General features: G+C 45.1%; 4 protein-coding genes and 2 non-coding genes across 15 annotated transcripts, besides 1 other annotated feature; 1 reads left to right on the top strand and 5 right to left on the bottom strand.

Moving 5' to 3' along the window:
* Positions 1-2,136: 2,136 nt before the first annotated feature.
* Positions 2,137-3,668, bottom strand: RpS23 (Ribosomal protein S23). 2 transcript variants are annotated; one of them, NM_137095.3, is made up of 3 exons: positions 3,571-3,668; positions 2,992-3,151; positions 2,137-2,743 (listed from the first exon to the last, which is right to left on the bottom strand). In NM_137095.3, the coding sequence occupies exons 1-3, from the start codon at positions 3,572-3,574 to the stop codon at positions 2,476-2,478; spliced, it is 432 nt and encodes a 143-aa protein (NP_610939.2). In that variant the 5' UTR covers positions 3,575-3,668; the 3' UTR covers positions 2,137-2,475. The 2 variants fall into 2 exon arrangements, with proteins under 2 accessions (NP_610939.2, NP_001286410.1); NM_001299481.1 differs by having other exon boundaries at positions 2,400-2,743; positions 3,571-3,619.
* Positions 2,843-2,905, bottom strand: mir-308 (mir-308 stem loop). The gene has a single exon (NR_048109.1). It is a non-coding gene; the product is annotated as a mir-308 precursor RNA (primary transcript).
* A 1,353-nt stretch (positions 3,669-5,021) lies between the features above and the next one.
* Positions 5,022-5,763: a mobile genetic element.
* Positions 5,764-6,938: 1,175 nt separating this feature from the next.
* CG8468 (uncharacterized protein) lies at positions 6,939-17,661 on the top strand. 3 transcript variants are annotated; one of them, NM_166039.2, is made up of 4 exons: positions 6,939-7,083; positions 7,628-7,806; positions 14,452-16,336; positions 16,454-17,661. In NM_166039.2, exons 3-4 carry the CDS (start codon positions 14,455-14,457, stop codon positions 16,606-16,608), a joined length of 2,037 nt encoding a protein of 678 aa, NP_725368.1. In that variant the 5' UTR covers positions 6,939-7,083; positions 7,628-7,806; positions 14,452-14,454; the 3' UTR covers positions 16,609-17,661. The 3 variants fall into 3 exon arrangements, with proteins under 3 accessions (NP_725368.1, NP_725367.1, NP_610940.1); NM_166038.2 differs by having other exon boundaries at positions 7,649-7,806; NM_137096.3 differs by having other exon boundaries at positions 6,939-7,806.
* On the bottom strand, positions 17,652-22,490 carry Opa1 (Optic atrophy 1). 5 transcript variants are annotated; one of them, NM_001299482.1, is made up of 14 exons: positions 22,327-22,490; positions 21,931-22,228; positions 21,734-21,869; positions 21,484-21,600; positions 21,309-21,383; positions 20,658-21,247; positions 20,229-20,602; positions 20,006-20,170; positions 19,766-19,944; positions 18,533-19,005; positions 18,349-18,467; positions 18,201-18,285; positions 17,936-18,140; positions 17,652-17,879 (listed from the first exon to the last, which is right to left on the bottom strand). In NM_001299482.1, exons 1-14 carry the CDS (start codon positions 22,353-22,355, stop codon positions 17,815-17,817), a joined length of 2,910 nt encoding a protein of 969 aa, NP_001286411.1. In that variant the 5' UTR covers positions 22,356-22,490; the 3' UTR covers positions 17,652-17,814. The 5 variants fall into 5 exon arrangements, with proteins under 5 accessions (NP_001286411.1, NP_725369.1, NP_001286412.1 ...); NM_166040.2 differs by having other exon boundaries at positions 19,757-19,944; NM_001299483.1 differs by lacking the exon at positions 21,484-21,600.
* Positions 20,171-20,228, bottom strand: mir-1016 (mir-1016 stem loop). The gene has a single exon (NR_048111.1). It is a non-coding gene; the product is annotated as a mir-1016 precursor RNA (primary transcript).
* A 337-nt stretch (positions 22,491-22,827) lies between the features above and the next one.
* On the bottom strand, positions 22,828-26,744 carry Snrk (SNF related kinase). 3 transcript variants are annotated; one of them, NM_137098.3, is made up of 9 exons: positions 26,492-26,744; positions 25,957-26,231; positions 25,671-25,889; positions 25,417-25,592; positions 24,989-25,355; positions 24,798-24,923; positions 24,616-24,742; positions 23,880-24,545; positions 22,828-23,816 (listed from the first exon to the last, which is right to left on the bottom strand). In NM_137098.3, the coding sequence occupies exons 2-9, from the start codon at positions 26,160-26,162 to the stop codon at positions 23,121-23,123; spliced, it is 2,583 nt and encodes an 860-aa protein (NP_610942.2). In that variant the 5' UTR covers positions 26,163-26,231; positions 26,492-26,744; the 3' UTR covers positions 22,828-23,120. The 3 variants fall into 3 exon arrangements, with proteins under 3 accessions (NP_610942.2, NP_725370.1, NP_725371.1); NM_166041.2 differs by lacking the exon at positions 26,492-26,744 and adding an exon at positions 26,417-26,461; NM_166042.2 differs by lacking the exon at positions 26,492-26,744 and having other exon boundaries at positions 25,957-26,461.
* Positions 26,745-26,966: the final 222 nt, after the last annotated feature.

Here is a 26,966-nt window from a genome sequence, read left to right on the forward strand (position 1 = left end):
GTCCATATATACACAACCGTACGTCTGTATGTGCACATGCATATACTAGCGGATGGGGGGATAGCACCCATACACGGAAGCCAGCGTATGCAAATATCGTAATGTTCGGAACCTCTGGGAAAAGGGTGTTATTTGGATCAAATGGGGCACCGTCTTTCAGAAAGAGAGAGATTTTGCGAAAGATTCGCAAATGTTTAAATTGGCAATCTCTAAGCAAATGGAAAGCAACGAAAGTCATTAATCAAAAGGTGACTAAATGGGAATGAAAGGGATTTTCAGGCAGTTTGTAAAGAGTTTAAACTTACAAAACAATTTGTTAGTAGTAAGTCATACTATCTTGTTCACTATCAAATAGATTTTAACAGAATGTAAATCAAAAAGTAGCTCATAGATACAATATTCATAAATCTACACAAAAACTAATACATTCTCTGATCAGCAACTCAATAGTAACTATACCAACTCTCTTAACATTAAAACAAAGTTCTTATATATTTAATAAAATATATATCATGGAATAGATCACAGTTGAAAATGCTTATCTTAATACCATCTTACTGTCCATTAAGTATCCGCCCAGTGAGCCCAATGCCTTGAAAGCGGCTGTAATATTCAAATAGAGCCATATTTAATTTTTATTTCACTCTCCACCCACCAAAGTTTTTGGGGCCAAGCTGATTGGTATCCAACTGGAGATAAGCAGCCAAATTGCATATTGCAACAACTGCTGCCAGCGAACCGCACAGCCAAGCCCAAAAAATAAAAAAAATCAAAGGCACAAAAAAATCGAGATGAAGATGAGGAGGTAGAAAAGCGACGAACCTCCCAGAAGACGAGTCAAGTACGTTGGCAGGTAAAAGTGCATGCGGCCACGCGCAGGGCATTTAATAATAATAAACTCGTACTCGGATGGGGCTACCTCCATCCCCAAGCCCAGCCGGAGTTCATAATTAAGCGCCAGAATGCCGGGAAAGCCTTCGCTTCCTCTTGCCATAGATGCAAAATATTTGTTTATCACATCGCGATAATTGCCGCCGGCGATGCGAGGCCCAAGTCTTCGCGGATTCGTGGTCGTGGATTCGTCGATTTATGCATGTGCACAGGTGCGGGGCGGGGGATCGGGCAGCGGCCAAAAGGTTCCTCCGACCATCGGAGCATCGGTCAGACCAAAAGAAAGAAAATCCCAAAAGGGGGGGAGCAACTGCAGCGCAAGCGTGTGCCGATCGAGAAGGCTGGAGACTGGAGACTGAAGACTGGCGACCGAGCACTGAAGTCTGAAACCCCAAAGACCAAAGACTAAAGGCCGAGAGAACAGGAATGGGAAGCGGGGTAAAGATTGCGAATGAGGATCGGATCAAAGCGTGCCTCGGTGGTGGGTACAAGTTTATTGGCGTGGCGTATGTGCAAATAGCCGCTCCATCGACATCGACTGCTCCAAAAATGTGGGCGTGTGACACTTGAGCGGCTATCGCCAGCGAATCTCTGCCTAAATGCGGCAAAGAGGAGAAAAAAAAACAAATTATTGATAAGCAGATCGAACCGAGGCACTGCAAGAAATCAGACAGCTCCACTCCAAATCGAGCCCGATTCGAAGTGCTCCGATTTCTCGCTGTGCACCGCCAGGTAGGAGGTGCAGTTTGTGACTCCTTATCGCTGATGGAGCCCGGCACACGTTGCTGTGGTCCAGGTCCGGGCCTCATGCTTTGATGATGGCTGTCTGTTTCCGCGGCTCTTGCCGTTCTGTTATGTAAGAAATACTTGGCAATAGCAACTGCGGTAGGTACGACCGCCTGCAGATCGCACAGTTCGCCGCATCGAAGGAGTGTTCCGGCATCGCACAATTTGGTGGCCAATGTGTGGTTGACAATTAAGTTATTAGTGGAATGCATAGTTTTCGAAACTGAAACTAAGAGCAAGTCCTGAGTTCGCTTAGGCAAATTTAAAAAATTCGAATTTACGCGGCTAATAGTGCTGGAAAGCACTCGAGCATCTTCGCTTTGCATCACTACCATGGTTGCCAGGTAGTCTAAAAACTTGATTAATAATAAGATAAACATATATTCTTTTTAAAATATATATGTTCATATTTATTGTTTTTCCAATAAGAGGATTCAAAAATACCTATATATTTTTTGAAATTCGAAAATTTGGGAAATATATTTCGCATAGATGTGAATATAGGGCAATAATCATTTTTAAATTTTACAGAAAATACTTGAAAACAACGAAAACTGTAAACTGTTATAGTTTAAATATGCAAGTATGTAACTCATTAAGTACATCGGCCTTATAAAACAGAATCGATTGGAATCACTATATTCTACCATCAGTAAACACAAACATGCGAGCCACAAATATATTCAAGGAAATCACATTTAATTGAAACATTTAACAAGTTTGTTTCTGTTTTTTGTTTATTTAGATTTGTAAAACCCTAACTCTGCTTGTCTGGAAAAAGATTAGATGCATGTTCATCTAAGATCTTGGGCGTTCCTTCTTCTCCTTGTAGAGGGCCAACAGGGAGACGTTGGCGACCTTGACAACCTTGAAGCGCACACCGGGAATATCACCGACGGCATGACCCTTACGACCGAAACCGGCAACCAGGACCTCGTCGTTCTCCTCAATGTAGTTCAAGCTACCGTCACGGGGCACGAAGGCGGTGATCTTCTTGCCGTTCTTGATGAGCTGCACCCTCACGCACTTGCGGATGGCAGAGTTAGGCTGCTTGGCCTCGACGCCGCTGTGGAGTAGAGGAAACCGATTAGTTTTGATATACTACTAAGAGATTAATATAATTGATATCATATCAGTCGCTTTTCGCTGCTGGCACGCTGGTCATCTCACAGTATAATCCTGTGATTTGGATTGCAAAACGAAACAAAACACAAAAATATACTGCGAGGCGTCGAGACGTGTTATTAACCCCGCCATCTCATCCGGATGGCGGGCATAGCACTTCAATGGTGGGGTCAACCACCGTGTACTTACACCTTCTCCAGGACGATTCCCTTGGCGTGGGAAGCACCTCCGAAGGGATTAGCCTTCCATCTGGTGCCCAAATGAGCCTTCTTGTAGTCCTTGTCGGCCCAACGCTGGTCGCGACGGTGGTTCACATGCTTCCTGGCAGTGCGCAGACCTCTTGGCTTGCCTGTTGTAGATTAAACGTATACATTAGCTATAGTTAATATGCGTCTGCGATGCAACAACACAATGTAAACAAATGGCAGCTTGTGCGGCTTCGGTTTTGAGGTTAGACAGAGTCCAGGCTCGGAAATACTGCCAAATGCATTTTTCACACAAATAACTTTAGTGCCTTGTGCACATCGATTGCTTTTGCATGTGAAACGAAATATTTGTTCGCTGGAACCAAAGATTCACTGGATTTTGTGCGATTTTCGGACAGCTGAAATCGCAAGTTTCCGCGACTTGCATTTGCCAATATTTTCGCACTTTCGGCGCAAATTCACTTACTCTTTCAGCCGCGCCGCATTGTAAGCTCCGTTTGTTCACTGTTTGTCAGCGCTGTTCGCTTAATTCGCACAAAAACTACGCTTTTCAGCAACTCACCCATAATTTTCCAACTTTCTCGGCAAACGGCGGAAATAAAAAGAAGGATGGCAGAGTGACCGTTGCTGAGCGTTACGAAATACCAGCGATGTTTTCAGTGTGACCGCCGCGTGGTTCACCCGGAACACCAGCGACGATAGTTTGCAAGATTTAACCACGATATATCGTACAAATATTTTATACAACTAAATAAAAATTTAATTGGTTTAGTTGCAATAACTATTAGGTATTGTTTTATTGAATATATAGTTATTTCGCGGTGCATTTCAAAAAACAGATATGCAATAATGTTACGAAAAGAAAGATTTAACTAAAGAAAGTAAATTAGCCACTAGATAACGTTGGCGAGATACGGCGGGACAAGCACGCGCGACACATTTTTGAATTTTTATTTCTTTGAATTCACCTCTATATAACAAAAAATTAATAAATAAAAAAATTTTCCAATGTTCAGCCATCGCGGCTAACTCAACGACGCTAATTTGACGCACATTCAAATATTTAACATATGCTTACGCATATATGCTTATCGCAAACATATGGTCACAAAGTGCTGACAAATACGTTCATCCACCCTGGACTCAAACCAACAAAAGGCGCAGCCCTGGTTTTTTTGTAAAGAAGATAACTGATTTTTTGAAATTCTAAAAATAAAACCTATTTGCTTATTCTATATAAAAATAACTAATGCTGTGCAGTAATTTTGGCACATTTGCGTACCTTCAAGGTGAATCCCATATTATTAACAAAAGCCAAATGTACCCAAAGATGCGTCAACATTTTTGGGGCTTGTACCCCTTTGTGATAACCGAATTTGGAGGCAAATGAATCATCATTTTGGAACTCGCTTCGGGGAGTGATGATGCTACTTTATTCCATGATATTTAGTTGGGGCATATTTTCGCTATATATGCTGACATGACAGAAATTCCTAATCAAACATTAATCGTTGAAACAATAGTAATAAAGGCGATGTGCAACATTTAGTTAACATTCAGAGATGCCGCATAAAATAAAACATAATAATTTCTGGCTGTGAATGCACCCGGCATTCTTTGCGAGACTGTTATGTAAGATCCGGACTTAAAATATATTACACGTTTGTTTTTTTTATTGCACCCAGTCGAGACCGAAGTACATATTTATGTGCGCCGTAATACTGCGATTAGATTAAACACTAAATCCGGCCAAGTTAGGTAAGATGTTTGGCTGGCCGTTGGCGCTGAAAGAAGAATTTAATTTCTCTAATCTAATATATGTTTATGACGTGCCACCCATGGTCATATAAATTTCGGCGCTTATCACTGCACAAGGGGTTTTCGAGGGTACGGCGGAGCGCCTTATCAATAAAAAACGCAAATTTGTCGCACGGCCCGATTGGTCGATGCGATAGAAACGAAACTAAAAGCGGAATTGACCCGAAACGATATCGAATATCCATGGTCGTATTGTACAGTTGCGGTAACAATAATAGCACCATAAGCACATTTCGTGTTTGGCCCACCGTTTCTGTATTTTCTAACACTTTTTCATCATATTGCTGACTAAACTTAAATACTACAGTGATTTGCTCGTGTGTTTTGAGTCGTTATCCTGTTGAAATGTCCAAACCAACGGCATTTCATCCTCGGCATATGGCAGCATCAGATTTTCCAGGATATCTGTGTAAATGTGCTGATCCATGATGTGCTTACCGCCTTAAAGGTGAAGCGATGATTATATTCAGTTCGTGGTGGACGCCGAACATAAGACCAAGAGCCTTTCCCACCAAACAACACAATTTTGCTCTCATCTTGATCCTTCTTGCTTTGCCGAACCAAGCGCCTGATCTCCACGTTGGACATTGAGGGCTTTCTTCGCCGTGTTTCGTTCTTTTCGACAAACAGCAGTGCTTTGCGGATCATTTTGTTTGATTTTGTTTTAATCAAATTTATTTTTGTATTTTTTATTAATTTTATTCAGCAAATACGTAATCAGTACTATTTTTGTTACCGCCTAATTTCGCGCACTTTTGCAGCAAGTGACCAAAAACAAAAAGAACCGTTACATTGAGAGAGTTAACATTTACTACTTAAAGAGACTACATATGGTACTTATTATTCATGCAATCTGACTTAAATAAATATTTAATAATTTTTTTTAGGAAATCAACTTTGCAACTGCAGTAGTGTTATTATTTTAACCGCAACTGTACTTGAATTAATTCATTAATAAAGTTTCCCAGGAAGTAAAGGGAACAAAGTTCGAGAGTCGCCCGGAAGATAATGCCACCGCAACCGGATAAACGCCAGACTGATAAAGGCGTAATCCCGATGGGTCTACAAATCGCGGTTCACTTGCTTTTGCTTTTGCCTTAATCAATTAGCACTCTTCAAGTGCTCACAGTTCATGGCCCTTCAAATGAATGCGAAGCAGTGCCTGACTTTCGTTTTTTTTTTTTATTTTTGTACTACTAATTACAACCGTATTGGGTTTATCTATCTTCTTTTTTCGACGCTGCTCCGATTTCATAATTTCTAGAAACAATTTCGAAATGTCCGACTGTTTGTTGTTGGGCCATTAGCAAGCAGAAAGCTGGCAACCTGCTGATGAGCAAACATACATACATACATAGGTCCCGAACTCCCCGAAAACCCGGTGAATGAGCTCCCATTCACATTTTTGAGTTTATCTCTTTGCTGGTGGAAAAAGCCAAAAACCCTCCACGCACACACACCACAATAGAAATGGCCACAGCACGAGGGCAAATACACGAGCTAACCAAAACTATTGATATTGTTGTTCAGGAACACGATATACAAGTGAGTATATGTGTTGTTTCTTCTCCGGAAAAAGTCCCAAAAAAAAAAAAACGAAAGAGAACCGCCACAGCAAACACACCCAAAAACTCAAATCGAAACGGAGGCAAAGTCAACAGTCACATCCATACCAAATAGCACCTTCATCATCATCATCATCACAACACCAGCAACTAGTGGCTGCGCGGCATTGCGTATACGACACAGTGTTCTCGGGCCATTTTGACAGAGAGTTGCGAACGATGCCGGCTGCTCTTGCTGCTTTCATCGCTCCAAATGCATCCGTCGCTACTCCATAGTGTGGAATTGGGGGTCTCGGAAACTAAGAAACCGATCAGATGGGCTTAGTTCGGATTAGATTCTAGTGTTTCCATTCAGAACGCACTCCATGTAACCAACAAATCCGAAGAGCAACTTACAAACACATTGGTAGTTGCGCTCACACAGATACTCACGCACACTGCTAGAACGTGTTGTTGGTGCTGCTGCTGCCGCTGCTGCTGCTGCTACTGCGGCTGTCGTGCTGCTTTCTGCCGCGCGGTTTATACTGCCAACACATTCTGATTTCCCTTAGTTATCTTTAGTCCGCCGCGTCGTTCGCATCGTACATGCGGCATTTGCGATCAGGAGGCGTCCTCAGCGGAAACCGCAGCCGAGTGTTGTATTCGATTCGATTCGATTCGAAAACGAACAGCAGGAACAAGAACAGAATAAAGTAAATCAAACCAAACACCACGCAGCTCAAAACGAATCCAATCGAATTGAAAAGAATTGAAAAGAATCGTAACGTAACGAAACGAAACGAAACGAAACGAAAAGTATTCCCGAAACGCGCAGAAAGCAATGGCAATATAGGCAACATCGGCGCAGGAACGAACTATAGTCGCGCGCACTTTTTTATATGCTCCCCATATATACATACATATGTACATATGCATATGTATATGTGCATATACATACGCTGCTTTGCTCCATTCCGTACCGAACCGATCCGTTGCGATCCGCTCGGGCCCCAAACTATATAAACATATGTACAATCAGATACTGATAAATATATGCTAGAAGTATTTTTAAGCGTGTTGTTTCGCTTCACGTCGATCCCGCTTCCACTTCCACTTCCTCCTCGTCGCTCTTGCCATCGCCGTTGACTTTTTAACTTTCGCTTTTACTGTGTCGGCGTACGCGTTCGATTGCTTTCGCTTTTCTCATACGAAAACAAACGATAACCGAACCAAATCAAAACCAAAACCAAAACCAAGACCACATCAAATTCTTTGCAGCGCGCCAAAAATAAAAGAGCAGCACTTGCCACCAAAATAAGCTGAACAAAACGCCAGCCAAACAAGCAACATACTAGACGCATCAGCAACAACGCAGCAGCAACATCGACAGCAGCGACACCGCGACACCCCAACATCGAGACATCGGCAACATATAGGTAAGCCAACTGCCAAGAACCCAAAGTTCTCACTCTCCACCGAAGTTGGCTCAAAAACGGGTTTTGGCCAAAAAAAAAAAAAAAAACACACAAGACGAAAAACGTTGAAACGCAACGCAACTCAACGCAGCAGCAGCAGCAGCAGCGACATGCGGCAAAAGTGCGCGCGGTGGTTCGAAAAATTAACCATGTTCCCACCAAACATGGCCAAAAAGGGAAGAGAACCGGGAATACTTTGAGCCCCCTCTTCTTGCTGGCAATACCAGGAAAAAAAAAGAAAGAAAGAAGGCAGCGCCAAACGGCTTTCGAGTCGCAATTTGCAGCCGTCTTTGTTGCTTTGTTGGGCCCCTCCCCCCTGAACTTGAACAAAGAACGAAATCAGCTTACGTTAGATCGATACTAACTAAGCCTATGTGGCTGCTCCCCAGCACCAGTTTCACTCGGGCACCGCTCAAAAAACGTGATCTTAACTGGTGATGGATGTGTGGAGGGTTCGCTTCGCTTTGAGAGATACCAAACCAACTTCAGTTGGTAGAAAATATCTAAAAGATATGTCTTAAATGATGTTGATGTTGACTAATTTCGTACAATTTTTAGTTTTCTTTTTAAACTGCATTAAATGGCTCACACTAAACTACAAAAGTAACCGGCACATTTTAAGTATAAGCTTGCAGAGTATCTGACGGATACCTTTGTATCTTTCTGCAACTGCTATGCAAATGCAGCTAGGTTTTCAACTACTCTGGCCATCATTATGACCAGCAATTTGGCATGCAAATCGAATGGGCAGCTAAGCCTGGCTTTAACTTCTATCCAAGTTGATCCGAACAGATATAATTCCGTTTTGGACACGCCTTTCGCCAATCGACGGGTGACTCACTGAGCGATTTTTTGGCATTTGCCCAAGGCTCGGTTTTTTGGGTAGCTGCGCGTGGCTTTTGTTGCGTTTTATCTTTCAACCGGTTGCCGGCAAAAAACAAACAAAACAAGCCGCAAGCCAAGTGTTAATGGCATAACCCACAGCTGTCGAGCTGTCGACCAGTCAGAGTCGTCCACCAAGAGATATCGAAATCGAAAATCCCACCGCGTTCTGAAAAGAGTAACCAAAGTCACACAACACACATCCATATTCATATCAATGGGCCGTGACGCGAGTTGGAAGCATTAGAACTGCAAGATGCCAATGACCCAATTTGCCCCGCTCCACCATTAATTGCCCTGCCTTGGCAATTAATCAAACTGAATTTTAATCTGAATCTGAAACTGAGTCAGAAGCTACAGCCATAAAGAGACTGGATTTTCGATAATTTTCGGTTAATTAGGCGTGTTAGTTGCAAAAAATAAAAAAATTAGAAATCTTAAAATTCACATTTTCAGCCAGCAAACATGTTTTCTGCATTTACAATGGCCCAAGACATTGCCAAATAATTGGGGTTTCTTTTCTCAAACACTTGATGGAAGAATTCTCGCTGCTGTGGGGTTTCTCATTCTTCGTAATGCTCGAATGGGCTTGCGTGTGGCCAGCAGAATTGGTGGATTGGAAAATCCGCAGACAGTATCGAAAATCTCTAGACTCGAATCTTTAATCTCGAAACTCAAATGGCGTGCTGTGGAAATTTTCCCTTAACACGGATCGTTAATCGGTGTGTAAATATTTACAGCAGATTAAGCCAATTTTAGACTGCAGTTGCAGTTTGTTTGTTTCCTTGATTTGCTTATCAGATCCGATCACAGTCGTCGAAAACAAAAACAGCAACTGCATTTTGGCGCCAATGTCGGGGTCGAAATGGATGGATTGCATCGAAACCGGGTGGGATTCGTATCAGTTTTGCTTAGCAGCTCGTTTCGGGGTCGAATCGAAATCGGAATCAGAATCGTATTGAGATTTTTATTCGGATTGGGATTGGAAACAGTGCCCGAAACGGAGAGATGGGATGTGGATGTGGAAACTGGGCTGCGTCATGAGGCAATGACATCGGGAAATGACTGACGCAGCCACGTGCAAGATAAGCCAATAAATAAACATTTAAATAGCGCCAGAAGCTAACGCTCAAATCACGAAATCTTTTGTCCACTCGAACGCTCTCGATTTTCAATTAGAAATAATTGCGCTACTTGCACTTATTTTCCATGATTTGAACATGTTAATTGATTATGAATCCATGCTCTACTTCCGACAAAAAAAGAGAGGACCCCGGAGCACAGACCACGGACCACGGACCACAGACCCCAACCCCATCGACCATTGATCGCTCCACTAATTGTCGCTGCCTTTGTTCATGCCGATGCGATAGTGGTCTTTGGTCAATAGTCAACACCAATAGCAGCATGGAAACTCAAGAAGCAGCTGAACTGTCGATAGTGTCCCGCATAAGATTGCTAATTGTGTCAGACGATTGTGCCGACGGAAAGATACTTCCTTCAAAACACATCCATATCGTAGTGCTCTTCGGATTGCTCCGCAATGTGCGTAATACTGGACTCCGGGTGAGAGGGCGGACGATGAACTTGAGGTGACAGCTGCCCTCGGGTCTTTGCCATCCCGATCCCCGGAATGGGGCCAACTTGAAGTGGCGACACGCGCGTGGAGTCGTGTAGAGTGGAGATCGTCCGCGGATCTCCGGAGAAAGCCATACATCCAAGTAGTAGTCCACATGATTTTGTGACGATATATTTTTGGATCTTCCGGCTGATTTTGTGGGGCAGAGCTGTTTTTCATTTCCATTTAAACCATCATATTCAATTACTTTACCAGAAAAATATACGTATTTTTTTGAGTATTTAGTATTTGACGTATGTTTTTTATCATCAGAATGTTGCTTTCCAAATAATATTCGTAAAACTATTTAATCATTCATCATAATTTGAAATATAACATGTGCTTATCACACATGACTTACGCATGATTTTTTTAAATACTTCAATACTTGATATTAAAATAGCTTTTGGCTATTTGTTTCAAGATTTTCTTGAAAATTTACGTTTTTTTATTACTTAAAAAGAAAATACAAAAAAAGTTTAAGTAATAAAGATACTTTGTAAGTAAAAACGTTAATATGAAATCCCAAACATTTTGTTATTGATTTTCATTTTTGTAGAGTATATTTGCTTGTTGATCCCGATGCATTTAACTTAGTTTTGATAGAGCATCCTTTATTCGTGATTTTCAAGGCCTGTATGATCGTTTTCACGGAAACCTCTTCGCCAGACTGGCCTTCTAGGGCACTCGCTCCATTTTGGGGCCGGCTTAGCTAATTAATATTTTGAGCATAAAGTCGTTTAACGATTGCTTCACTTGTACCTACAAATTGCGGCGCTGAGATACGGCACTCGGAACCTGTCCGAGTTGAGATACCGATACCATGATATAACCAACTATCTAAATGGGTCCGCACGCACGAAGAGTGGCGGATTGGGAGTGGCTGTGGGAGGGGATATGGGAATTGGGAATGGGAATGGGAATGGGAATGGGAAGTGGGGGCCAAGAGAAGGACGCCCGGAGTAAGAAGACCAAGAACCGGACGCCTACAGTTGCATGTTATAAATAACAGAGCCATGTACTACATGCGACATATGTGTGCAGCACACAAAAAAAAAAAAAAAACGAGGGAGACGGACTGCAGATAGAGATACAAATACTTGTAGATACATGTGCACGATTAAGGAAAACCGTCGGCCGGCAGGAAAACATCTTAAGAACTCGCCGTCTGCGACCGCGTCTGCGTTTTCGTCTGGCCGGGTTGTTTCCCTCGACTCCACGGAATGCCCACTTAAGTGTCCGTCCTATTCTGGCCATATGTGTTTACCTATAACATTTATTAATTCAATCGACGGGCATCAATTTAAGCGTTGTCAACGCTCACAATTGGCACTGACAAGTGATTGCGACCTCCGCCTCCTTGTTTTTCCTACAACAAAAAATGAATGAATGATGGCTGGTAGTCGGTGGCAAGAGACGTGGGCTGTTTGCTCGCAGCGGGATTAGCTTACCAAAAGCGCGGGAGGAGGTCGGTTACGCAGGCCATGGAGGCCACATGGCCATGGAGGGCGCAGGAGCCACCTTGTCACATTATCCGCCGCTTGTGGAGCCAAACCCACCGGGAAACAAACAGAACGGAGAGCGTTTAAGTTCGATTTTTCGAGCTCAAAGATGAGATACTCTTACGCAATATCAGCTAAATAAGCTTAAGGATATTATAAAAGGATATCTTACAACTTAATGGAATGTAAAATCTATTTTTGCAAGGGCTTTATATTAGAAACCTATGGGCTTAAACCAAACCCCTGATGGATACTTATAAATACTAGTTGATAAAGTTGATAGCGCAATCGTTTAATACCTTTGACAAGAACTTTGGTTTATTGTCTGCTTCGTAGCTATAACATATTATATGTTCTTTATATTCCAATAGTTCATGTATACTTACTTCTTAGTAACTGAAATTCGCTTCAAGCCTACAAGCCCATTAGGATAGTTAACAAGGCCCACGAGCAGTTATCCAAGACCCTAGCTGGGTGCGTCCTCTGTCCAATTTGTAGCCCCCTAAGATGTCTTCGCTTTCGATATGCTGGCCACAATATGGGATCGGGGCAACAAGTAAACGCTAATATCTATTTATACTTCTGTTGCTGTTGCAAGTCAGTTACGCGAAGGCACTTGTCGGGCTTCCCTCGATGGGTGCCCGATGTCCGGTTCGGTTGGCACTTCTCGGTTCTTGATTCTCGATTCTTGATTCTTGATTCTTTGGACTGGCATCCAAAGTAGTCTCAGTTGCAGACCCACTTCGGAGCACTTCCCCATGCCGTCAACGTGGTCATTTGGGCATGAAAATGAAAACAAAATCTGAAATATGAGCGCAAGTCGAGTGCGGGGTGTGCGGCCAGTATTATGTTATTGTGTTTGGATTGGATCGAGGATGGTTGTCGCAACACTTTCAATTGCTCAATAAACAAAATGCCAGCACAGCCAGACCCTTGTACGAGTACTATCGGGACGCTCGGTCTTTATGGGATACCATAAATTCGCATGGTCAATGATATGGTCAAAATTTCGGTCATAAAGGAAATGAAATTATCAAACTTGGCCCCGTCACGTGGTGGTGGAGGTGGTCGTGGAGTTGGATTCACTACGGTTGCTAGGTACGAAAACCCCGTATCTGGTGGCCATAAGCAGCTCACTATACGGATACGGTTAAGCCGTTGCCGGGCTGCAAAAATCCGACATGATAAGCCGCAAAAATCTGGCGAAATAATCAATTAATTTATGGAATGCAGCCTGAAAAAAGCTGGGATATCAGGAGCCAGCGATTATCAGTCAGTTATCCGGCTATATCTCAACCGATGAAATCTCGGCGACCGTAAATCCCTGCAATTTGCATTTCTGAGATACGAGGCTATTATCACAGATTTTCTAAGCCTATTTGCACGAGTTCCTAGTGGTGACATTGTGGAAGATTGGTTTTCGTTGTGGTTACAAAAGACGACATCTCATCTTGACTCGGGTGTTTATGAGTGGTCTGGATCCCCAGGGTCCATATAAGCATCCGCTCCGGCTGTAGTCGTGTGTTTGTTAACGGGGCGAATGGGCGAATTGCCCCTCGGCAGATCAGATTAGATAAAGGCAACAATGGCAGCGCCAAGGCCAAGAGTTTGTTAGCCGAAAGATGTGGACAAACAAGAAAAGCAATCAACAGAGAAAAAAAAAGCACAAAATCCACAGAACATTTTTTCGTACCGCTGTGCCTGGCATATTGAGTTGTATCTGTATGTTGTCGAGTCGAAAGACGGACTGCTCCTCGGGCAAATTAAAGAACCATTTGTTGGGATACATAATTGCAAATTCCATTTGGTATTTGTGCCTGTGCCTCGGCCAAGACAATCGTTGACGCACTAATGGCCCTGGCATTGGCCATGTCTGACGTTTGACAATCCACCACCACCCACTGAAGCACCACCTGCCACCCCCAAAACATACACACCACCCACCACCCACTGATCGACGCCCCCCTGTCAGTGCCATCTGCCGATTGACGTCGATGTGATAAACAGCAAAAAGCCTTTCGCACCACGCACCTTTTGCAGATATCCCACAGATACAGAGATACATTTGTATAGTCGGGGCAAGATTCGTAGTGCTGAATCTTAAAATCTCATATCAGATTGTGTAATACCCTGCAATATATTTACTTAATCTGTTTATAAGGCAATGAACACTTGTTTGTAGTGAAGAAACGGGTAAACTATAAATACGATTACTTAATCTGATCAATTGAGCAACATATTTTACTGCCTGTCTGCTGTTAATTGAGAATAATAAAAGTGTTACAAAATTGAAAGGATCAATCAATTGCCATTTACCTTCTTCAGGCATAATGCTTTTTAAGTACCCCAACTGGTCCTATTATTTTGACCTACATAGTGTCAGTACAGGTGCAGTAGTATGCTTAATTTTGCGACAATCGAGGCACGTGACATACAAAAATAGACTTATCCATGCAAAACGTAGGGAGTCGTGGGGGCGTATACGCAATCTGAAGGCCACACAATTTGGGTAAACACTTGCGTAACACACACACCCACACACACAAACCGATCTTGCCTGGGTGCGCCCATACTGATTCATTCTTACCCCAATTGTACTTCCAGAAAATGGCCACACAACAGACCAAGTCGCAGGACGAGCTGGCATCCAAAGGCCTGGTGTCCAAGCAGCCGGAAAACATTAAGGAGGAGAATGAGGGCGAGGAGGAAATCGAGGAGGCAGCCGTCGTCGTGCCTCCGGACAGCGGATGGGCCTGGGTGGTGATGGTCGCCTCCTTCCTCTGCTGCACGGTCATTGACGGCATCGTCTTCTGCTCCGGACTCATTCAGGAGCAGCTGATGGCAGAGTTCGGTGTGAGCAAGGCCTACGTGGCGTTCGTATCCTCGCTGCTCAGTGGATGCTACTTGATGGCGGGACCCTTTGTTAGTGCCATGGCCAATCGGTTTGGCTTCCGTCCGGTCACGATCACCGGAGCCATATTCGCAGCCATCTGCTTCGGACTCTCGTACTTTGCCACCAGTGTGGAGTATCTGTTCCTAATCTACGGCGTGCTCGGAGGCATTGGATTCTGTATGGTGTACATACCCGCTGTGGTGATCATTGGATTCTACTTTGAGAAGTGGCGTGCCCTGGCCACCGGAGTTGCGATGTGCGGTTCCGGAGTTGGCACCTTTGTCTTCGCCCCACTGACCAAAATCCTGCTAAAGTCCGGCTGGCGTTATACGCTGGCCATTCAGGGCATCATCGTGTTGTCCTGTGCCCTCTTTGGCCTGGCCTTCCGACCCATCCAACCCATTACGCTGTCTGTGACCAACGAGGAGGGTGATGAGCAGGAGAAGAAGAAGTTGAATGGTCATGGCAATACAGTGGCCCCTACGCCCCAACTCCACCAGGCCGCCTTCACCAAGCCCCTGCCCGAGGGTCGTTTCGCCTACTCGATGCCCAACTCGGCGCACAACACGTACATGGGTGCCTCCCAGCGTAACCATTATCCCACCGCCCAGGAGATCTTCAAGGGCATGAACCTGGAGCGCCGACCATCGGGCACGGCTCAGGGCAGCAAGGGCACGGAGCTGAAGCAGCTAAGGAAGTCGCAGCCCACCACGCCCAATGGAGATCCCCAGCAGCTTACCTTCAATCTGCACAAGGAACTGACCACCGTGGGTGAGAACGAGGAGGAGGCCGAGAACGATAACCTGTTGGAGACGGAGGCCAAGCCAGTGACCATCCAGGCACGCCGTCACACCGTATCCGGACGCAGACCTCAGGACATTGGCAAGCGATCCGCCGCTGCAGCTCACGAGGCCCACCATGGACAGTCGCACTCCTCATCCAGACCAATGTACCGAGACGATATCTTCTTCTCTGGATCTCTGACCAGGATTCCGCAATACCAATCGCAGACCTCGCTGGCCTACCACATGTCTGTGACGCGTCTGCCCACCAAGCAGGACATGCTGGAGGATCGGCAGAAGGGATGCCGCATCTGTCCGGAGGCAGTGCGTCGCACCTTATCCACCATGTTGGACACCACGCTGCTCAAATCGCCCGCCTTCATGTGCCTGGCCTTCAGCGGCTTCCTCACCATGATGGGCTTCTTCGTGCCTTTTACCTTCCTGGTGGATCGCGCCAAGGCAGCGGGTATGGATGAACAGGCGGCCTATGGAGTGCTCTCCGGAATTGGCGTTGTAAACACATTTGCTAGGATCGTGTGCGGATCCCTTAGTTCCTTCCCTGCCGTAAAGCCACTCTGGCTGAACAACTTTGCCCTAACCGCCGGCGGCATCGCTACCATCTGCAGCGGCATTGTCATCAACACGGCCACCCAGTGGACATTCGCCCTGTTCTTCGGTATCTGCATTGCCTGCTTCTCCGCCCTGCGATCCCTGATCGCCGTGGAGCTGATCGGACTGGAGAAGCTGACCAACGCGTACGGATTCCTGATGCTCTTCCAGGGATTGGCAGCTACTTTCGGCAGTCCCATTGCAGGTGAGTTTCCGACAGCAGTGGCAATGGTATAAACTAAATAGTTTTGGCCAATTAAAGAGGTTCTTAGAGATCGGATGAAACTTGAACTAAAGATTTGTTTATTCATTTATCCAACAGGTGGCCTCTATGTGATGACAGGCAGCTACAACGCCGCCTTCTACTTCGCTGGTGGCCTGATCCTCCTCTCGGCCTTCCTGTGCTACCCGCTCACCTGGGTCAGCCGATGGGAGGAGCGGCGCAACGAGAAGCTAACACCCCTGCCGGCGGCCTAAGGAGCTGCTTGGATCGGAGCGAATGAAGACATGCCAGACAGCCTGAACACCTCGCAGTCATCGCAGCCACAACTATCTTCGATAGCACCTTTCGGTATTGGCAACATTAATTGACAATCACTCATCCTGTCGAAGGAACTCCCGATTTCGGAGGGAAGCGAGTGCGAAAGCGTGTTCCGAGTACTTAATACAATTAAGATAAGACTAATCGTAATGTTGTGCCTTCAGCGATATCGAGTGCCTACCACACACACCCCTAATACCACACAACCAACCCTATCCCAAATCACACGCATACGAGCAGAGTGGAGCGCGAGTGTAAATTATGTTTCTATAAGCTTTAGTGGAGGAGCCCATATGTGGACTAGAATTTAGCAGCTAGACTAAGCGGAGGATCGGAGTGGAGGAGAACCGAACACATTATTAATATTATTACGATAGCCTTAAGCAGCTGAGCACATGGCTATGGCTGGGCCACAAGTCGACTGCCAAGTTAAGAATCGTTTGTTGAGTTATTTAACATGATAGGGAACGAGCATTTGTTTACCTTGTAAGAGATATGGTACTGCACCGCAATCACGGACTTGTTATGTTACATAGCTAGCTACATACATAGTTAGCTAGATATACGTTTATCAATCAAACAATCAATCAATTAGAGACGCGGCCAGACGATCGGTCGGGGTTAATGCACCCACCACCGATCTCGATACCGATACAGATGCCGGCGCATCGCGGGATTAGCCGATCGTGGACAAAACGAAACAAACAATCAACCGCACGATGAGGCATCTGGTAAAAGTGCTGTGCTCTTATGCAAACCGATTTAAATATATATGTATATATATATATTACACGATACAGATTCAGAAACACACACGGACCGCTACATACTCAGCACGATGAGTGCGTTTCGCGTTAACGTTTATCAACTACAATTACATTAAAACAGAATGAATGATTTATATTACATTTAAATTAATGAGTTTACATTGCATTGCATGCGACATAAGGTTACACTTCATAAACAATAAAGACGATTTCAATAATACGAACTAACGATCTATTTGTTTATTACTTTCGGAGCACAAAGTATGCTTAACTAAGGGGCTCAAGCGTGACTATGAACAAACATTTCAAATGTGGTCTTAAACTATCAAGTTAAATAAGTAACGCCTCGGGTGTTGTGTCTTTGGTCATGGCACACTACTTTTCCTGATTAAGTGAATTGATGAACTCCTCCAGCTTCTCTTGGATCTGCCGCACTTTGACTGTTGAATTGAAAGCAATTAAATTGGCGCCAAATTCAATTAAGCAAAGCACTCACTTAGCTCCTCGGCTAGTAGCACGCGCTTGCCGGTGAGCAGGTAACCCTTCTTCTCCTCGTCATCGCTGAACTCGTCCAGCACCGCTTTGATCTCCTTGTCCAGCCGCCGCGCCTCCCGATTGATTACTTGCTGTCTCAGTGCGTTGCCTGTTATCTTGATCACCTGCTGGATGCGCCAGAAGAGCACGACGTCGCTGCAGGATATCTGAGAAAGCAATAAGTTAAGTAAATTGGTTCAGATAAGAGGGAAAACCTTAACACTTACCTCACACTCGGCTCCCTGCTGCGTGTAGAGGTAATATGCTTTGCGGCAATCCTTTGCCCTCTGTAACGCCTGCTGCAGAAAGTGTCTGAAAAAAGAGACATATGTGCTAACTGATAAGCAGTCTAAATGGTTTAGCATTACAACTTACTTTCTGTAGACCGGGAACCACGTTTGCCTTATGTAGTCCGTGTCCACATCCACGTTATCACGCTGAAGGTTCTTGCGAACCGTAGTCAGTTCATCATGGGTCAGGGTGGGCAAATGTTTCTACCAACATAATGTAATGCGTGTAAATGAGGAATAACTAACTATATAATGTATACTACCCATACCGTATCGTTTTTGAGTATTTTGTCGAGTTCGTTCTTAACGCTTCGCCTCTTCTGCTGATCCTGCGTCAGGTACTGCCAGTGGGTAATTCGTCGCATTTGGCCGGGACCAAACATTTGTGCTAAAGTCTCCTCCGTCTGCACGAGCTTGGCATTCACCGAACTCTCCAGGAACTTAACCGCCGAATCCCACTCCTGCTTGTCGTGCACGAACCGATCCTCCAGCGTATTCAGCTGGATAACGCGAAGCATGTCGATGGCCTTGTCCTCCCAGCTGTGCCGACGTATAGCCTCATCCACCACCGCAGACTTCAACTGATCGAAGATGCCGTCGTGATCCTGCGCCTTCTTCGAACGCTCCATCAGCGATATGAATTCCTGCTGCAACGCTTCCCAGCCAGCTTCCACCGACTTAGCGGGCAGTGCCTGCTCGGCCCACTGGCGCAACTTGATGTCTACCATCGTGTTGAAGGAATCTATAAAGAGCATAGTAATCGTATGAAATTAGTTGAGCCAAATTAACTAGACACACAACTACGGGGGGAATGATAAACAAAGCGACGAAACATTCAGATTCCTAACTCGATAACTGCAATTTAATTCAATTAGACATTGATTTGGATGAATTCATTGAGCAAATTAACAGGTCTGTCATAAAATGCTAAATAAACACAAGCTGAGCGATGGCTTAAACGGGTTTTTCGGTCATAAATCGCTAATATCGCATACGTTTTTATAATGTGAACATAAACCAAAATCTGGTTTCGGTACAGGTGCTCGTAAATCTTCGTTATAAGCGACTTTCCGGCACATGATCGCAACGCAGAACCTGTGACAATCCCGGGTCACTATTTTGGGGCAAAGGCAAACGGTGTTAATGGGATTCGAAATCGTCCGCCGGGGAGTACACATTAAATTTACACTTGTGATTCAAGAAATGTTGCAGGAATATCAGTCAAACCGGTTTGAAATTATTTAACGCATGTGATTCCCTTGCACGGGAATTCGACGCTGAATGCGGGCCATGATAAATACAAAATTAAACAAAACATTTAAACGACACAACGTTTTGCAGAGACACGTGAGGTTCGAGGCCAAGCCATATCTTCTTGCAAGAAACACACACAATGACGGAGCACACAAGGCGGGCGATTGGATGGACGTGCCCCCATCGATGACGTCGGCGAAATCTGCTTACAACCTACACTTAGTACTACAAAATATTACTTTGAGAACCTGACTGTGCAGCGGGCAGATAGATGCTTTCAAACACATAATTGGAGAGCTTTTCCCATAGCTTGGTGCTCAGAGCGTCGTCCCACTTTTTAGCGGAGATTTGCGAGAGCGTTACCACCTCGTCCAGTATCTCGCCCTTTGCCTTGTCGAACAGCTCATCTCGACCAGACTCGCGCAATCTAAAAGAGTATACCTCAAATGTTATAGATCTCTTATATTTTTTAAAACATTTTTACAAACCTGGGGAAGTTATTTTTCCATTCGGTTTCCAGATTAAATCTAGTCGCCTTAAATGCATCCGCCTGCTGCTCAATGGTTTCCCTCACCATCTTCCAGAAACGATCTGACACCGCCAAGCTCAGATTGCGGCTGGTCACCTGATGGGGCATGATAACCCCTCGACGACTAAGTATGGAGAGAGGTGAACTTTGGAATTTACCAATCACATCCTCTCTATACTTACTGGAAAAGCTTGGAGTTCTTAAAGAAGTCTTCCTCATACTGCCGAATAGCATCTATGCTGTCATCCTTTCGTCCACGACCGGTAACGACGGCATAGTAGCCCAAAGCCTTCATGGGGAAGAGTTTGCCCGAAAGGATTTTCCTTATTCTATCAGGATCGGCGAGCTCCTCGGCCAGATCCACCTTTGTGAGCACAAAAATAGTGCGTCGACCCAAGGGATCGCACTGCATGACCAAGTCTGTCACATTACTGCGCTCAGCGTCCACAGATCCATCCTGAATGCAGAGAATGATGGCGTTCGGATTGCTCATATAATGCTTGGTCATCTGGTGAATGGAATCTTTTGTGTCTGAGGCCATGTCGACAGTCATGGTCTAAAATGATATTAGCATTAGATGTGCGCAGTTTTACTTGTATTGACTTGCTCACCGAAATTATTCCTGGCAAATCGACTAGAACCATGCGTTGCAGACCGGGACCCTTGACCGTCATGGCAATGACTTCATTGCTGACGGTTTTACCACCTCTCACCGACGCCTTCATTCGGAACTCCACATCCCGACGGAGGTCCTGCAGATCAGACTCCTTGGTGAGATCGTATTCCCGGTCAGAGTCACGGAACTGAGCCACATGGTATGGTCCTTCAGCCAGAGTAACTTTGACTGGGGCTCGCGTCATCATCTCTCCACTGCCACGGGGAAAGATGCGAGCCTTAGCAATGGATTCCAGGACAGAGGTCTTGCCGCTGCTCTGATCTCCCACTACCACAACACGGGGTAGGTGATCGGCCATGGTGTAGCCCGTATCGTAGCCGGATAGCTCATCAAGGACCTCAGAGTACATGTCGATCAGGGATTTTTTGATTTTTTTTGCCGTGGTCTTTTTGTTTGTTTTCAGGATGAGGTATTGCTGGCGTAGTTCACGGTTCTCCTTCTCCATCTTCTCCAGCTCCTTTTGGTACTTAATCTGGACGTTCATGATCTCCGTCTGCAGCGTCTCCACCTGGCTCTGGAGTTTCTCTGCGGAATCACAGAAGGATTAGATATAGTATATCTTTCGGCAGGTGTGCAAAAAACCTACCATACTTCTTACGACTCTCATCGGATGTTATGCCTAAAGCGGCCACCGTTGTTTTGGCCTTTAAGTCATCTTTGGCTGCAACAGATGTTAGGAATAAGTCTCGAATGCGGTAGATAGGGATCTCTCACTTTAAATGGTCCCAACGTTGGGAGTCTGTGTAATTTGTGTAACCTACTTTCGACAATCTGAACTCCTTGATAATCGGCCGCCTCGATGGCATCGTCCAGACGACTGTCAAACCAGTTGCGCCATTCCGACAACTTATCCTCGCCCAGCTGCTTGAGCTTTGGATCTACAAGCAAACGCCCCAATAACATCAGTATCAATCAATCAAAACGAAGAGTTCAATGCGAATCTGACCAAGGTATATGACCATTTAAAGTGAGAGATTGAAAGGGCGATGGTAGGTCTACATGGACACTCACCAACTTCGATGGCGTTCTTCACCAGCGAGCCCACCTCAATGAGATTCCGCGAGAACTGGCTCCACCGTTCGCCCTGCGGCATGGCATCCTCCAGCCACTTAAAATTCGGCAGTCCATCCTTCCATTCCTCGTATTTCTGCGGAAAACAAATCATGTCTCCTAAGTTCTATACAAGTTATATAACTTGCGAAACTCACTTTGCTCAGCGACACGCCCCCGCCGATGGCGCCGCCCAGGACGATGTATCGCAGCTTGAGGGCTCCCCGCAGTATGCGCACCACCAGCATTCCGTAACCACGCGACGGCGGAGGCATTTGCCAGCCCCGCGCCGGATTGCCGGCAAGTAGGAACTCCTCGTGGCCACGGTGCCTGCCATTCGAACTGGAGCTCCCGCTATCCTGCGCCCGACGTGGATGGCTGGTGATGCCACAGAGCGTGGAATGATTGCAGCAGGCGACCTTGGTGGAGTAGACAACAGCTTTTCTCGCGGTGCGCCTGTGGGCAAAACACATTGAATGATGAGATTCGCCGATGACGAAATCGTGCAGAAAATCTGCACGTAAGGCTTTCGCGTTTCGGGCGTGGTCTCTCACCGGTAAGTATTTTGATAGATGCGCAACATAATTGCTGGTCAGGATTACAGTTTCCACTTAGTTTACTTTGTTTATTTCCGTGAATAATTCAATTTTCCTGCCGCAAACTCATCTCTGAAAAACTTTACGGGATGTGCTCTGTGTGACCAGAGTTGAAAAGGGTGGCTTGTACTCGTTTGGGGTACCTGCATTAGGTACAATGTATTTTACACGCATCATTTTGTAAAATAAAAGAATATATTTTTGTATATTGTATATTTTTCTTACAATAAAAAAAAATTGCTTGGTGACATCCATCATTGCTTAACTACATCTTAAGAGCTTTAAGTAGTTAAATGTTTATTGCTTTATTTCCTTTACCTACTCTACAACATTTGTGGTGTGTACACACTGTAGTTGGGCGCAAACATTTGAATTGCCAATTTTAGATTGTGCGAGTTGCGAGTTTCATTCCATTTTAATTCGTCACAATTTGTTAAAAAGAAAACAAATAACCTTTTTAGTCAATTGTCATATGGGCATTAATGTATTTTCACTAAATATTGCATTGAGTGATTAGACTTATAATTAACATAAATTAATATATTTAGAATAATTTAAGCGTAATGACGACGACAGACAAAACAATTACGCTACCACTAAATTTAAATATTCTCGCGCTCTTTCCTATATACGGGGGATAACGTTGACGTTTATACGTTTTAATTAATACATGCATATTTTCTATGTAGTTCGCTTAACCGAGTTTCTTTTTAATATTTAGAATGCACTTTGCAAAGAAGTAACTGTGTCTATTAAGAGAAGTTCATCACGGGAAAATATTTTCCCAGCCGTCGGATTTTCTTCATGGTGACAAAGCATTTAGAGCCGGTAACGTGTATTGCTTTGGTAAGGCTTTTATCCTCCAAAATCAAGTCGATATGCTCGATTGAGTTCAGATTATAAATATCTTTTGGTGTTTCGTTGGACTTCTTGCCGTTGGCTTTCTGGCTACTGATGTGGATGATGCTCTGGTTGTGATTGTGATTGAAGTTCCTACTAAGATTGGTATTGTTATTAAAATATTGCTCTTGTTGAAGCGTTGCTTTGGCTGCATTCAAAGTATTCATGATTTGGTCCGTGGCATTTGTGGCGTCTGCCTCCTCGTCGTACTCCTCCTTGGTTTCGGCAACGGAGAATGTGCTAGTGTTTAGGCTGAGTAAAGAATATCTCTGATCGATATGTTGGGTGGACGAGGACGACGAGGATGCTGCCTCGCTCTCCGCGTAGCATCGATGCCGCATCTCGTATTCCTGAGCCTCTGTGATGCGGTCCAGCGACTGGCTCTCGCGAATGCGCCGCCTTCTATTCGTGGAATTTCCTGTTGTAGCTGTGCTGCTATCCGCCAGCTGCCTCTCAGCGTGGGAATGCTTATCAACATGATCCTTGTTGTGCTGTTTCCGATTTTTTTGGCTGTGAGATTTGCGATTTTCATCGGATTTGTTATTTGGCTGTAAGCAAAGAATATAAGTTTAGTAGCTGTCTCACTGATAATTATACAATAATAATCGTACCTCTTTATACTGCGATTGTCCCTCTTTTTTGCCGCTTACTGAGCCGCTTTTGGAGATAAAATTACCCGCATTGCTGGCCGAGCCGGGCGGCGGATATAGCTGATCTTGCGAGTCGCTGGAGTCGTCATGCGAGTCGCGACGATGCATGCGAAACCGCACTGGCGTGTCACCGACAAATTTGTTAATCTTTTTCTTGTTGCGTGTCTTGGTGTCGTCGTCTGAGGCCTCCGAGCTGCTGCATGAAGGCGTCCGAATCTTGTTCAGCTTTGTGCGACGGTGGGTAAGCACCGGATTCTTGCTGCTGCTAGGAAGCGGCTTGAGCTTGCCGATCTCCAGCTCCTTCAGACCACTCAGCGTGTCCTCATCGATCTTGGCACTCTTCTCCATCTGCTTGAGCTTATGGGCCAGCGTTGCATCCACCGAGACGACAATCTTTGTACGTGAATGGCTTGGCACTCCGCTATTAGCTATCTGTTCGCCTTTCGTTTGATTTCCGGGCTCAGAGCTGGAACGCTCATGTATTGACCTACTAAAGGGGGAATCTGAGAAGGCCTCGCGCCGCGACGACGACGTTACCTTCAACTCATTGCCTACCGCCGTGCATTCTGTGGCAGACTCCTCTTCGTCCTCCTCACGCACAATGCTGCACTTGCGACTGCGCTTGTCCTGATAAAAGCACTTGCATTTATTAGATTTACTGCACTTAAAATCGATTGCTAATTGCTAATTAACTTACCGGCTTGCCACCGTCATTGGCAAACTGAGCTGCTGGAGTCACGTTAATGCTGATGGGTACTCCTCCTTTTTGGGCTTCGGTTGGACTTGGTTTCTCAGGCACTAGCTTGCGACTCGCATCTCCCACTCTGAATATGCATATAAAAGATTAAGAATCCAAGGTGGTTGTTATTTTAAACTCACTTCATGCTGGCATCGTTGAGCAGCCTCTGTTTTTGAGCCAGCTCTTCTCGTCGCCGTCGCAGACGTAATTCCGCCAACAAAAAATATGTGGCTGTTATATGATTGTACTTATTTTTGTCAAGAGCTCTGTAATGACGTCACTTGGTGTTAGCAAGACAAAATTGATTTATTATTTGTGCTATTGTACTCACTGCAATATCTCTTCCTTGGACGCAATGTTTCCGTTTATCATTTTTTGTATGATAAAGGCGTGATCCTCTTCGCCCAGCTGTTCGCGACTGACCAAAGGCAGAAAGTGCTCTGAGGTGGAGGTCGTCGAATCGGGCTCATCGATGGGCTTTAGCCAAGCCGATGAAGCAATCTCTTCCACAGTGGCCCGTTTCTTTGGATCCCGCACCAGCATTGAGGCAATCAGGTCCCGACAATCAGTGGACACGTGCGAGGGTACCGTGTACTTACAATCCATGATCATGGTCAGAGTTTCCGAGTCGTTGGCCTTCTCGAAAGGCGCCTGACCGCAGACCAGCATATACAGAATTACTCCCAGGGACCAAATGTCTAAACAAATCAGATAAAATGATTAACAAAGGGTTATGGGACATATTAGTTGTCTACATACCAACTGCAGGCGCATCATAGGAGTCGCCCAGCAGGATCTCTGGGGCCGAGTAGGCCAAGCTGCCGCAGAAGGTTTCTAGCTTTTGGCCCGGCAAGAACTTGTTGCTAAACCCGAAGTCGGTGAGCTTGACAAGGCCCAGCTTTTCGAAAAACACCACGTTCTCCGGCTTTAGATCCCTTTGTAGGAGAATTGAATGTTACGTAAATCAGTGATCGGCACAATACGCCGTACTATCAGTTAGAGCGCGCTCTCACCTGTGAACCACGTGAAGCTGATGACAGTACGTGATAGCACGTAGGATTTGGCGGAAATACTTTCGGGCCAGTTCCTCGCTGAGCCCAGAGTCGTGCTTCATTATGTAATCGTATAGATCGCCACCATCGCCAAGCTCCAAAACCAAATACAGCTTGGTCTGGGTATCAATAACCTCGTACAGTCGCACAACATTTGGGTGCTGCACCAGTTTCATGCATCTGGAGTTTATAAGTGCAGCGGGATTATTGAAAAAAAAATTGTGGATTGATTGTTATAGCTACTCACCGCACTTCCTGGAACAGATGCGCCTTGGACACATCGTCCAACTTGGTTTTGTCCACTACCTTGACCGCCACCTTGGCACCGGTGAACACATGCCGGGCCAACTTCACGACGGCAAAGTGTCCGGATCCCAGTGTCTCCTCCAGATCATAAAGACCAGCGATCTTGCCGTCGCTCACCCCGCCAACGGGCTGCGTCTCCAGCGTCATGATGGCTCCTTGGCACTCTTCCAACGGCCTGCGTGTTGGCCAGGCACAACTATCCGCGATTAGCTAAAACTATAATTATAGAGTTCTATTATTTCGTACACGGGATGTTTCGCTGGCAAAATACTGCTTCATGAACTTATTGATGTAATAGCTAGCGGCCTGAATGACGCTGAGCAGTAGCCCATCCCACAGGGGCACTTGCACACTCATCGCCTGCTCCCAATTAATGATTCATTTGAATGAGTCCTTTTTACATTCGATTCCCAACAGGAGCATCGCAAAAGCAGGGCTGTTACACAAGGGAATGCGGAAAGGCAGGGCCGTTTTACCTTGTACAGCGGAGGGGGTAGTCGAATCTCCGCCAGCAGATGCAGAAAAAACTATGAGGCATCACCCATTCCGGTTTGGGTACGACTAAACCAGGCCTGTCACTGGCCGCTCGAACGTCTAGCAGTAAACTCTTGGCCCTTATCACTCATGAAAACGCTTAGTTACACTTTTTGTATACACATTTTCGACTATTTTCTGCGTTTTTTTTTCCCGAGTTTCAAATAAGTGTGGCCGAAGGTCTTACAGTGGGGATGGCACGCCAGCGATGCTCTTAACCAGAAGTATCGTATTGGAAAAAATTATGATGTATGTTTAAATTATTTATACTTATAAATTTTAATTGGTTTGGTCTAAATTTTAAAATTTATTCTAAGTCGATACTCATACGCGTTCTAAATCATCTAAATATTAGACGAATAATATCCGCTTGACTCCCGGTTTTTTGCTTCGGTCACACTGACGGACAATACCAAA

The sequence above is a fragment of the Drosophila melanogaster genome, chromosome 2R, assembly GCF_000001215.4.
Source record: "Drosophila melanogaster chromosome 2R".
Taxonomy (NCBI): domain Eukaryota; kingdom Metazoa; phylum Arthropoda; class Insecta; order Diptera; family Drosophilidae; genus Drosophila; species Drosophila melanogaster.